We start from the raw sequence: 12,706 nt of genomic DNA, 5'->3' as shown, positions 1-12,706 counted from the left end.
AGACAGCACAGGGAGAATCCTTCGAGTCGGAGCTGGGCTGTCCCCAGCAGCAAAGCAAGACAGAAAAGAAACTGCCTTTACAGTGGCAAATTTTGAGAGGTTCCTAACTCTTCCCAGCTGCCAGCCTGGAGCTGGGATCTGTGGCAGAGCCTGGGGGGGGAACGAGGCTGCAGGCAGCAGCAGCTCTGCACTGTGCTGCAGCGGGACCCCAACAGCCTCCCAGATGCCAGTGCAGGAGGAGGAAACTGGGAAACAAACCCTGCAGATAAAATTACAACTGATATGGGTGTCTGTAAAGCTAACAGCAAATTGGTAACTAAACGGATATTTTTCTAATTGTATCATGCGGAGGAAATACATTTTGCAGAGTGGGACAATTTTAACATGGAAGTGTGGAAAATACTAATGAGAAAAAATAAAGTATCTCGATATATGACAAAGTGGGACCATGTGCTGCTTCTGCAGTCCTAGCAAATACAATCTGCTAAAGGTAAGAGGTGCTGCACCTACAGCGGAGGCATGGCTCTTGGGACATGCAAATCTGCAGAAGCATGAGCTGATTTTTAACACCATCTTAATAGTAAAACACAGTATGATTTTCATGCATTATAAAATTCTCCAGTATTTCCACAAATAACATTAGGAACATCCCTGTTATATTCACTAGTTATAACTGTTTCACTTCAGTTTAACTACAATTATTCCCTCAAAACCCGAGAGCACAGCTTCCCTGCCCTATGTCCCAGCAGAAAGATACGCTGTGAGCCCAGCACTCCCACAAAGGGGACACAGCGGTGGGTGTCAGGGACACACCAAGCCCTCACAGCACCGCCACCAGCAAGGGCCAAGCTGGGTCACAGCAGGAGCTGCTCTCCCATCCATACCCAAAAGCTACTGCACAGAAGGTATCTGCACTAACAGACGTCAAGATGTGTGACTATTTCAGAAATTCCTCATTTCTGTGCATTAAATGTAAGATGGGTTGAAGCTTCTAGCCCAAACTGAGGAAACAAAGGACCACAGCTGATGGGGTCAGTAGGGACATCACAAAGACTCCCGGAAAGCCAGCATCGAGATCCACTCAACTAGGACGGAGGAAGCTCAGCACCCTTGTTGGACTTCATCAACAAATAATCCAAGAATATTCTGCTCTGGATTCCCATTCACCATGGCACAGCACAACACGACACCCAAGAGCGGACTGCAGAGCTCGACCCATACTTCTATGGCTTTCAAACACTAAGACAAAATTACCCAGTCTACTGCCACTGAAGTGAAGGGAGCATTAGGAACAACCGAGCAGAACACAAATCCTACTTTCTTTTTTCCCCTCCTCTCTCCTTTCCTCTTCTCTTCCTGCTGCTATGCTTACTTAACCTCCAGGTACCCGCTTAAATAACTCAACTAAATAGCAATAATGAACGGGCAGAGTCAACACTGTGGTACATAATCACCTTGTCTGTTGTGTTTAACATCAGTGATCCCTTCTTTTCGTGCATGACATTCTTCTGCCTTCGTCTGCGTTAAGGATTTGCTTTCCACTTTGTTTGCATTTGACTACTAATACTGCACCCATGCACACTGTGGTTTCTCACCGTTAAGTGCGGGTCCTTCCGTATATCCTATTCCTCCAGGAATTTCTAGGAAATTTGAGGAAGCAAAAGGAACTGCCGAGCTCATTTCTCACCCCCAACTCCTATTCCTATTTCCCAGTTTGTTTGTGCAAACGAGTGTGCAAAGCACCAACTGTTCGCCTCCATGAACAGCCGCCACCTGGGAGCATTATAGATCCTCTACCATCTTTCAGACGGCACTGATCTAAAACACCAATTCTACAATTAGTTGCAAAAAGGAAACAGGAACTGCTGAAGTTTCACATCTTTATAGCGACCAGAAGCATATTTACAGGAAGGGTCTGCAATGTTACCGTGGTGAAAATATTTAAGATTGGAAAAAATACTCTTTTCACAAAACTATCCGAACGTTTCTATTAATTAAAGTTGGGGCTTCGGCACAGAGTGACACTTAGGAGCCCACATCGCCCAAAACACCGCCACGGTTTTGTCATATAGGGATCACATTAATGAGAGATAAAGTGAAAGTTACAGCGGATAAACTTAGACCACAGCAGGGCTAAAAATAAGCCTGCAAATACACATCGAAGTGGCACAACAAAACATTAGCAAAGGAAATGAAAATTATAGACGTTGTTTTTCTTTTTCATTTGCTCCTGTAGCTTTGACTTCAGCGCATCTCATCTTTCAAAACAGGTCTTCTCCTCTCGAAGACGTTAAATATTTCCCCACAAAACTCAACTTATGTTTGTAAACCGTTTCTCATAGAAGTGCCCTTTCTGTCAGAAGTCCCAATGAGTAACGGCTCACGCACAAACCCATCTCAAAATCAGGCCCTAAAAAACTGGTGTCAAACTATGAAGCTCCCTTTCTTCTATTTACATAAAGCGGCATAAAATGTTGAATCGAATGCAGTTCACCACTTGCCAGCACATAGAAATGAGTGCGCTGAGCACATCCCGCTCATTCCCAGCCTACAAGTGCATCCAGCAATCCGGAAAACTTTTCAGTGAGAGTTCATTAAAAAAAAAAAAAAAAAGATAAAGTAAAAGGGAGGGGAGCAATATAAAACCAAGGCTACCGTCCTGACTTAGGCCACTTTTTCGCATGGAAAAGATGGCAGAACAAAGCAGTAAAAGAGTTGATGGAGAAAGTGGAAAAAGATCCACGCGGATTTTGTCCCCAGCTCTTCCTGACTAAATCCAGACCGACGCTGGTACAGCTGAGGGCTGAACAACCCCACAGCGCCAGGCGGGCAGTGCTGCTCTGAGCGGGGTGAGAAAGTCCTGAAGGGCTGAGATCATGGCCATGATACCCCTCGGTGGTGCCACAGCCCTGATTTTTAAGAGCCAGAGAATGAGAGAAATCAGCAGCGTGCGTCTAAACCCACTCGCTTTCAAATCCCTTCTCTGTTTCTCAAAGCAAATTCTATCTTTTATTGAAATAAAGGAGAAAGCTCATTAGAATGAGGCTCTTTTCAAAAAAAAAAACAAAAAAAAAAACAGAACCCAAACGATCCGCAGTGACGTATACACACATACACACAGAGAGAAAATAAAATCCCGACCCCACCGAATTCAATAGGAGTTCTGCAATTGACTTCAGATGGGGCAGCACAGATTAGCTCCTATCCGCTATATGGCCACGCGGAAAGCGCTGCGAATTCAGCGCATTACATCTATTTGGCTCCCAGTGCTTAACCCCTAATTACCCGAGTGCTCCCTCCTCACCCAGGCAGGATTTCTGCTCACCCGCCACAGACAGCAGCGCAGCGCTGGGTCCCCAGGAGAGGACGTTCAGCTCTCGCTGTGTCTCAGTGCACAATTCAGTGGCATCTCATTATTTTATCCCCCCGCCTTTGATACGCAGCCCGCTTATTGACGTATCCGCACAAATTAAATAAATTTATCTCTCCTAATATGTTCATTTTTAATGGTTTTCAAACATTCACATGGAAACAGCTCTAGCGTAAATATCCCAGAACAAATGGCTGTATATTATACAGGAGGGAGCAGTTGGGCTGCCAGACTGGGAATGCACCAGGCCATCTGGCTCAGGCAGTCTCTCCAAAATCCTCAGCTTTGTTTTCACCCTCAGACTCCAAACAACACATTTTCCACTGTGATGAGTTTACATTTTCCCAAACACAGGTCCTGATCATGCATGCAAATTCCAAACTTCTCCGCTCCTCGTCGTACAAGAAAATTAAAATCACCTGCACTTCTGACATCTCACCAAAGGAACAAGAAAGCTGCTAAAATCTGGCGCAGTGTAAACTTTCCCCATCACAGGGGTTAGGTTTTGTTTTATGTTTGTGTGAAATTTCTCCGAGTCTGAGGAGGCTCCTCCGAACTTATTGATAACATTTTTTTCCCATGCTCATCGCTGCCAGCGAAGGGCCGTGCCGTGTGCTGTGTGCAGAGCACAGCTCTACAACCCTTAGTGCGCAGCGGAGTGCGTCGCAGGCATCAACACAGAACCCACTCGCATCCGGAGTTACAGCTCCGAGAAAAGGCAAAGCACAACCAGAGCTCAGGTCAGAAGGAAGGGTTTTCCACCCACTAACAGACAACAGCTATCTTGCAAAACTTATGCTCCCTGAGATGCCTGAGCCGTTAGTACCCTCCGATATATCTCATGAATGAGGACGGCTGAAGGAAAAATGCTTGGGTAAGAAGTATTCCAGATTTATTTCCTCCATCCTCCCTCATCATGAAATATCTCAACTTTATGAAAACGCGGCTGACAAAGCCTCTCCTCTCCAAATACATTAAAATCCCCAGACTTGCCTAAAAACTCCGGCTTTATTTCAGCAGACATATTTCACATTTTGCAGGCAATTTCAAAACACAGCGTCGTAGTGCCAGACCGACCGCACCGGGAGCTGCTGCTCTACGCAAAGCGACAGCTATAAAGTTTGGGATCCTATGGGGTTTTGAGTGCATTAGGAATGTGATCCCAACATAAAATGAGGTGCCAAGATAACATGAAAGAAAACGTAATTAAGACAGCATTGACACTGAAAAGAACTTCCCCACAACGTTAACGATTTGTGCGCAGCGTTTACAGTTTTAACGTGACGGGGATGCGCTTTAGGGCCGCAGCGAGACCCATCACCATCCCACTCTGCGCTCCTATGGGGGCCACCACCAAAGGCCATGTGCAGCACAGTGTTCAGCACATTCTGAGCCCAACCTGAGCTTCCCGTTCCAAAGTCCCCCCAAGGACCACCACAAAAGCTCGTGCTTGGAGGGAGCGCACACAGCCGAGACCTGTACCCTGCGTCTGCCCTGGGATGGAGTCGGTGACGTCTGTGCTTCTTTTGGCCGCACCACCAGCACCCAGCACTGCTCCCACACTGCATTGCCACCCACAGACACCGAACACAGCGCACACAGACAGCCCCTGCCACCCCACAGCACAGCTCCTGGGCTGGGCCCTCAGCTGGACCATACAAACAGCAACAAAGCCTTACTAGCCCTGATCGATTCTGTAGGATCAGGAATACCTACAGTTACACACAGCAACCAGTGCAGCCCTGCCTGGCTTTGTGGTGTATGTTGCTAGTGGGACATTTAGGTTAAATGTAGGAGTAGTGACCCGATGTAGAGAAATCCAGGTCTGATTTACAGAATGGATTTTATTTTATCTTACCTAACTTAATAACCCACAGCTGCGTAAAACCTGGCAATTCATAATCGTGAGACAAAGAGAATAGATTTAAATCTGCTTTGGCCATACCTTAAAATATACATCCTTTCAATATAAAAATCCCTCCTCGTACAACCTGGGGAACTGAACTCATTCAAGCTTTGCTTCTGTGGGGTTTTTAATTCGCCACCAGAAACCTCAAAGTTGCCGTAATTTCAGTCTGGGAATTCACAATTATTGAGTGTGTGAACGTGTGCGTGTGAGCAGGGGAAGCTCCGTGCCAGCAGAAACGTGAATGCTCCTGCAACAGTTTCATTTAAAAGTAATCATTTCATTATCCAATTTGTTCTGAGTGTCATGCATTAAAATACTACACCTTCAAGTAGGCTGACAATATATATTTAACTTTCATTAAAAATTAAAGAATTTTCAGACAGTCTTTGCAATATTTAATTACAGTTTGATGATTTGAAAGTTACTTGAGAATCTTCTATATAATTCACTGTCGTAAAATATAAATGATACATTCAACATTTGGGTGAGCTCTGTCATGTGTTGTACTTCACTGCCTAATAAGCATTCAGCAACTGAAGCAATCACAACTCTGACATGACTTCATTTAGGGAGGAAGGAAGAAAGGAAGGAAGGAAGGGAAAGAAAAAAAGAAAAAAGAAAGAAAAAAGGGGAAATAAAAGGAAAAAGAAGGGGGAAAAAAGAAAGAAAGAAAGAAAAGAAGTGGGGGGGGGATTTTAGACCTTGGCCCCTGAAACCATATAGATGAGCACTGCCACAGCTTTGACATGCCAATGCCTTATTTCTCATAAGCAACTACAATCACACCTAGAGGACTGAATGAAACTCATATCCAAGCAAACATGGTTGTTTAAAAACATCCCTTCTCTCTCTGCTTTCTTATCCAAGTTCGGAGCTTTTGTTCTCAAACCTTCACTTCCCAACTCCCAACTGCACTTTCCCCCCAATCTGCCATTTCTCCTAACTTTGTTTCTGTTCAGCTTCCTGAAATCAGAAAGATATTTTTTTTCCCATCTCAACGTGCTTCAAAGTTACGTGGTATGTTTTACAAATAAACTGTATCTCGGGGTTTCTTTTCCCTTTTCTTTCCAAGACCCTCTGATGACTCGATAATAATGAGAGACCAAGAGGTCAAACAGTGCCTTAGGATGAACTCTTCATATGCAAGATGCCTTTGTTAAGAAAATTATTTTGAATCCATTGCTCTACATGAGTTCAGGGATCTGTTTTCAACAGGATTATGAACAGAGGCTTTCACATTTCCGTACCGATAGGAAAGCTATTTAAAGATAATATTTATTGATGGGTGCTCTCCTACGCTCCGCACAGAAACATTCAGGTTCTGAAAGGACTAAGAAGAGTTCACGTATAAGAAAGATTTTGTTACTTATGACACAAACTAACCCATTTGCGCCCGAAAATCAAGGAACGGCAGCAAACGCTTCCCAAGGTTTGTTATGAATAAGGGTATGTTGCTGTTGTTTTAATTCCTACAGGGCTCTGGTTGGAAGTGTGTGGTTTAACAGAGTTCAGATGCACGGGGGGGATTGTCGAGCAGAATTCTTCTAAGTTCTCTTTCTTTTTTTTCCTCTCTCTATTGAAAGGCGCTCTTCAATAGCAGGAAAAGATGTTTTGGGACCATCAAAGAGAGTTTTCTAAAACAAACTCAGCCCTTGGAGCTTTATGTTTTGCTGTAGAAAAAGAAACCCAAGCAGAAGCCAAGAGGTTTTTTTTCCCCCCTAAAGACAACTGGGTTTGAGCACACAGGGACTGACTTTTCCTACCGGTGCAGGAAAAAAAAGGCAACAAGAACCAGGATGGATTTCTTTTCTAAAATGAAATAACTGCTAAGAAATATTTTTACAAGTAAAGCAGATTCGGGGAGGGAGGAGGAAAAAAAAAAGGCATCTAAAGGAAAAAAAGGGTTAAAAAAACGTGCCCACTATTTAGAAGAAATGAATTGCGAGACCAAAAGCTTCTGACAGGAGCAGAAGAGAAACCGGAGGAACAATTTCTAAATCAGGGGATCGATTTGTTCAGACGATCCCTTCACACAAACCCACTTTGCACACAGAGAACTATTTTTTGCAGGTACGCACTTACGTTACTGCTCTGTTTGAAAAGCTAAAGAGCAAGCCCACAATTAGGGTTAATCCATTTACAAGCTCTGCTGCCCTACAGCCCTCCCCGGAGCCGAGCACGGCTCTCGCCGCTCTCCGCGCAGCATTTCGGGGGGCTCTTCCCATCCGCCATGCAAATTCGCCACGATTTACTCTCGCTCCTCCTCGAAACCGACGACCCGGCGGCCGCGCAAATAAAGAAAGGACAAATAGAAGCTTCAGAGCTTGCCCGGCGGCTGCGCTCGCAGCGTTTGGTGGGCTGGAGGGGGGGCGGGAGGTTAAATCCTACAATTAAGCGGCTCAATAGCCCCCGGGTCGGACTGGCTGGAAGTCGCCAGCATTTTTCCGGAGCGCTCCGGGCCGCCTCCCGCGGGCTCCTCGCAGCCCCGACGCCGGGGTCGGACCCCGCAGCGCGGCCCTACGGCTCCCCCGGGTGCAGAGCGGGGAACGCGGTCGTCCCCTTCCTCCTCCCGGGGGAGCCGCACACGCTGCGAACCGGAGCTGGGTTTCGCTGCCCCTCCGCACCCCGTCGGCCTCCCCCCCCCAGCTCCACACACACACACACACACACACACCCCTTTTCCGCGGCCGCTCCCCGCAGCACCCACCTGCTTGGTCATGGAGTCGATGAGGCGAACGTAGAAATCCTGTTCCGTCCTGATCCCTGAAAAGAGGCAGAGCAATGAGGAGCGGCGGGGCCGGCGGCCAAGTACCACGGTTCGCCCGAGGGCTCGGACCCGACGGGGCTCTCTCGGCTGGAGCTGCCCGCCCCAAACGGGCTGCGTCCGGACACCGAGCGCGGGGATGCGCGGAGCGGAGGGAATGGGAGCAGCGGCTCCCCGGGCCCCGGGGGATTTTCCAGCCGAGGAGCGGCCGGAGGGCAGCCGGTGGTGGTGGCGGCAGGGGGCGGCGGGGCTGACACTGGGGGCTCCCAGCCCTTACCATTGCTGTAGAGCAGCTGCAGGCGGTAGTGGATCCCGTTGTTGGTCTTTTCGCTGTTAGCTTCCTGAATTCAAAGACACGGGGAGGCGGGAAAGAAAGAAAAATATATATATACATGTAAGGTCTGGAGCTTCTCCATCACTCGGCCGGACGAGGCGGCTTGTAGCCCCCAGGCAAAGGGGGGAGAGCCGAGGAGCCCCCCCCATCCCTGGCAAAGTGCCCTGAGTCGGAGGGGGCTCCCGGTGCCGCGGCTCCGGGGGAACGGAGCGAATTGGGCCCGAGAGCGGAGTTCAGGTCCCCGCGGGGCACCGTGCTGATACTCACCTTCTCCTTCTCCACGAAGCCCACGAAGGCGGTGCGCTCGATCTCCACGGGCTGCCCCTGCCGGTCATACAGAGCCAGGACGAAGTGGAAAAAGTTGGACTTCCTCAGGTTGGAAGGAGGCTGCTTCTCGAAGTGAGCCCGGGCCAGACCCACTCCGCTGGGACCACAAAGACGCGGGTTAGCGGCAACACGGACGGCGCGGCCTCCCGCCCTCCAGGCTCTGTCCCTGTCCCACAGCGGGGCCACGAGGGACCCTTTTGGTCTCCCCGGGCTCCGAGCATCCTCCCCCCGAGCCGCCCCGCGGCTCTTTCCCTTTAGGCCGGGGAAAAGCCGCCGCCTCCCTCCGCGGAGAGCCGGGACCGATCCCACCGTGCCCCGCAGTCCCCCCAGGACCCCGAAGCGGCACCCACCGGCCCTCTCCAAGGGCAGCGCCCTCCCGCAGGCGGCCCTGCATGGCAGGCAGCGCTCAGCCCAGCCGGCGCGCAGCCCCGCGGAGCACCATGCTCTGCCACTTCTCAAAGTCGGCTCGAAGCTGTCACCGGAGCGTCTCGCGTGAGCCTTATCTTTCAGTTTCAGTCCTACGAGCCCCTTCCTCCCATCGGAGGAGCGCCGGGTAAACACCGCGAGGGCAGCCCGGGAGACAACGGGAAATATTTCAGGGTTGTCCCTGCAGAACTTTCCCTTCCTTAGAGAGCTCCGAATGGGGGGGGAGGGGGGGAAGGAGGGGAAGATGAGGGGTGCAAGGAGAGGTGGGAGACACCGGGAGATGTCAACACGGAACTCGTGAGCCGCTGCCGGCTGCAGGGCTCGGGATGCGGAGCCGGCAGCTGATTTTTCTATCTCCGGTGAAGAGGATGGGGAGAAAGAGGGATGAGAGAGAAAGAGGAGCCCGGTGCAGCCCCAGCACCTCCACCTCCCAGGTGAACGGATTTCTTTGGGGGAAATCTAAGATAAGCGGCTGTGCTTTGACAGGGAAGGCTTCGAATTAAATTTCTCCTCTTAAGCTCCGCACAGTCCCCGCTTATCGGGGCGGGAGGAGAGGAGCTGCTGATCCCGGCGGGGATAAGGAAGAGAAGTAAAGAAACGTATTTTGGAGAATCCGTGCACGACTCGCAGCTTATCGGAGGAGGGAAGAGTCGACGGGAGATCTTAAAGGCTAAAGCAGCACCAACAGAGTTTTGAAAACTCCTTTCTCCGCGCAAAACACGAGACTAAAGCCGATCTATTCCCACCTAGCACAGCTCGCCGCTTCCTTTCTTGTTCCTACGATGATTTTTTAATCAAAACTCCTTCCTACGGGACGAGGGGAGGGAGGGGGGGGATCAATATTTAACTGGCGACAGCTACGCGAAACTCACTGCTGGCAGCAGAGCTCCGGGGCGGCTTTGGGGCGGTGCGGAGCTGCCTACCTCTGCGCGGCCGTGCTGGCGTCCAGGACGCCCGCTCCCTGCATCCACGTCCGCACCGCGTTCATCCCCGCGCCGAGGGGCTCCTCCTTCATGCTGCTCCCGCTCCGCTGGATGCTTTCCTGGATCCCAAACATGAATCAGAAACAACAGCGCAAAATCTTCCTTCTTGACGCAGGAAAAATAATAATAATAATAACGGTGATGAAATCGCTGTTATAAATGTTCTTGTTGTTGTTGTTGTTTTTATGTGCGTGTTTTCTTTATTCTCTCCCTCTCGCCGGAATCAAAGCGAGGCAGAGAAAGCAAACACAAGCAAAATAATAATAAAAAATAATAATAATAATAAAAAATCAAAATCAAAGGATTCGACCAAACAAACAAACAAACAAAATCCAGAGGCGATCGGAGCGCGGCTGGGCGCTGCGTGTGCAGTTTGTTTGGGTGCTCGGAGGGGGTTGCGGGGTGCCGGGGGTGGTTGCCGGCAGCGCTCGCAGAGCCGGAGGAGAACTCGGAGTCCCTTTTGTATGAAGACACCCCTCGGATGGCAGCAGGCAGGAGGAAGGAAAAAAAAGCGAAAGAAATCTCGGATGGCAGTTTAAGAAACAATAGGACGAACGGGAGCTGCGGCGGGCTCCGCTACATCAAGTGTCATTTTCCAGTGACAAGAGAGGCAAGTTTCATCCCCCCCCCCCCCCTTCTTTCTCTTTTTCCCCCTCTCTCTTTTCTTTCTTTTCTCCCTCTTTCTTTTCTTCTCTCCCAGCCGTAGCGATCTCTCCTCCCTCTTTCAGCCGAGCAGGAAGCGAGTTGCCGGAGCCGGGCGCACGCCGGGAAGGGAGCGGGAAGGACGGACGGACCGAGGGAGACCCCGGGGCTCCCGGTGCCCGCGCCCCCTCCCTCTCCCGCAGCGCCGGGCGGACTCGCCGTCTCTCCCTATGGGAGCCACTTTGACTGTCCCCGCCGCCGAACACGAGCCCCGCAGCCCCGGCGGGCGGGGGGCGGGGCCTCGGAAGACACGCCCCCCTCCTCATTTGCATCGCGTCACCTCTTCCCCCTCCCTCCCTCCGCCGTTGCTCCGCCAATAGCGAGCCGCGCGGTGCGGGCAGCGGGGGCGAGGCCACGCCCCCCTCATTAGCATGCCCCGCCCAGGAGCTCCGACCGGCCCGGGGGAAAGTTGCCCCGAGCCCCCCCGGTAACATCGATCCCGACGCGGGTCCGCCTTTGTTCATCAAGGCGGCGGCCGCCCGCCGGGTCCCGCCGGGATCGCCTCGGCCGCCCGTCGAGAGCCCAGAGCGGAGGGACCCCCCCCCCCCCGCCTCCCCCAGCTGTGCCCGCCGCTCCGCAGCCACTTCCCTGCCGGACCCCGGATGGGCGGAGCGGCGCGGCCCGGGACCGCCGCAAACCCCAAAGCCGCCTCATCATCTCCCCCCACCAACAGCGTCCCCGGACAGCGCTGCGGGGCTGCGCTGGAGAAGCGCATCGTATCTGACCGGGACTGAGAGCGGAGAAACTCCGCTGCTGACTTCAGACCCGGGGGGAAATAACAGCGATGACACTCGCAGTCCCTGCTCTCTGCCGCTCCGTGCCCGCCCCGACCTCCCCTCGCAGCCCCTTCAGAGCCGGACCGCACCGCCTCCCGGGGGGTGAAGGGGGCTGCGGGTGAGGTGGGGCTGCCCACCCTGTCCCGTCCAAAGCACAGCCAAGGGCCTCAGAGTTGACCCAGAGAACAGAGTCTGGCTACAAATACCCTTACACAGCTCCATAGGCATCCGCAGGCACTCTGAGAACTCGATAGGAGCCTCTTTCCAGCCACCTGTATACATCAACGCATGGGCAACGGCCGCTAAACCTTCAGTTCCAACACCCAGCCCAGCAGCAGACACACAACTCCTGCCAGCACGCTGCTGGCACCAACAACTGCACCTGAGCCTCTGCCGTAGGGAAGTCCACACAGAACCCATCCCCATCTCCACTGCGCTGCCTTCTCACGCATGAGCTGCTGCAGAAAGCAAGTTGCTGCCCTTCCCTGCAGATGATATTTGAATTTTCATATAATCCTACTGTGCCGCATCTCAGGGACGCGTGGAGGAACGCAGCCATGGAGCCACGCATGAATATTTACGCCATAGGTACAGCATAGGAGCAGTTTGGCCCCTGCAGCGTTTCGGCTTATTGGTCTTCTCCAGACTGCTGCTGCAGCAGTTGTATCGTATCCAACCTAAATGCCTCCATGGTGAGATACATTTTGCAATTAAAAGCTATTTGCACCTGCACTGATTGCTCCTTTCCCAGGGCAGGGAGCTGCCGAGGGAGGAATAATGCGTTCGAATCGATATTCTGAGCAGTTGGCACAAACCTGTTATGGGGAATGGGGGACCATCTCCGTGCCTTTTCCTGGATGCTAAAGGAGCTACAGCACAGCGTGGGCTGAGGGCACCTCTACAGGGCAGGGACAGCACCATGACAGCTACTTTCTTCCTTGCACACACACACACACACACACACACGTGCACAGGTGACAGTGCCAGCAGCTCCAGCCTAGAGCCAGCAGAGTGGGGATGATGCCACGCTGGGCTTCGGGCAGCCTCAGAGCCACTGATAGTGCTGCAAGGAGCAAAGGCTTAAAGCCCAGCTCTGTTTCCAAAGGGAAGCGTGA

General features: G+C 51.6%; 1 protein-coding gene across 9 annotated transcripts in view; it reads right to left on the bottom strand.

The window, feature by feature from the left end:
* EBF1 (EBF transcription factor 1) overlaps nt 1–11,023 on the bottom strand; it is a 252,247-nt gene extending 241,224 nt beyond the window's left edge. For 7 of the 9 annotated variants that reach the window (XM_072347974.1, XM_072347975.1, XM_072347976.1 and 4 more), the window contains exons 1-4: nt 10,054–10,725; nt 8,645–8,801; nt 8,321–8,384; nt 7,987–8,042 (exon numbers count right to left, since the gene is read on the bottom strand). In XM_072347974.1, the coding sequence (XP_072204075.1) occupies nt 7,987–8,042; nt 8,321–8,384; nt 8,645–8,801; nt 10,054–10,187 (411 nt within the window). In that variant the 5' untranslated portion in view covers nt 10,188–10,725. Of the gene's footprint in view, nt 1–7,986; nt 8,043–8,320; nt 8,385–8,644; nt 8,802–10,002 lie in introns of all 9 variants that reach the window. The other 2 variants (XM_072347977.1, XM_072347978.1) reach the window with 2 other exon arrangements.
* Between the last annotated feature and the right edge of the window lie 1,683 nt (nt 11,024–12,706).

The sequence above is a fragment of the Excalfactoria chinensis genome, chromosome 13 (assembly GCF_039878825.1).
Source record: "Excalfactoria chinensis isolate bCotChi1 chromosome 13, bCotChi1.hap2, whole genome shotgun sequence".
NCBI lineage: Eukaryota > Metazoa > Chordata > Aves > Galliformes > Phasianidae > Excalfactoria > Excalfactoria chinensis.
The sequence above is the reverse complement of the archived record's forward strand: the minus strand, read 5'-3'. Positions and strand labels throughout refer to the sequence as shown.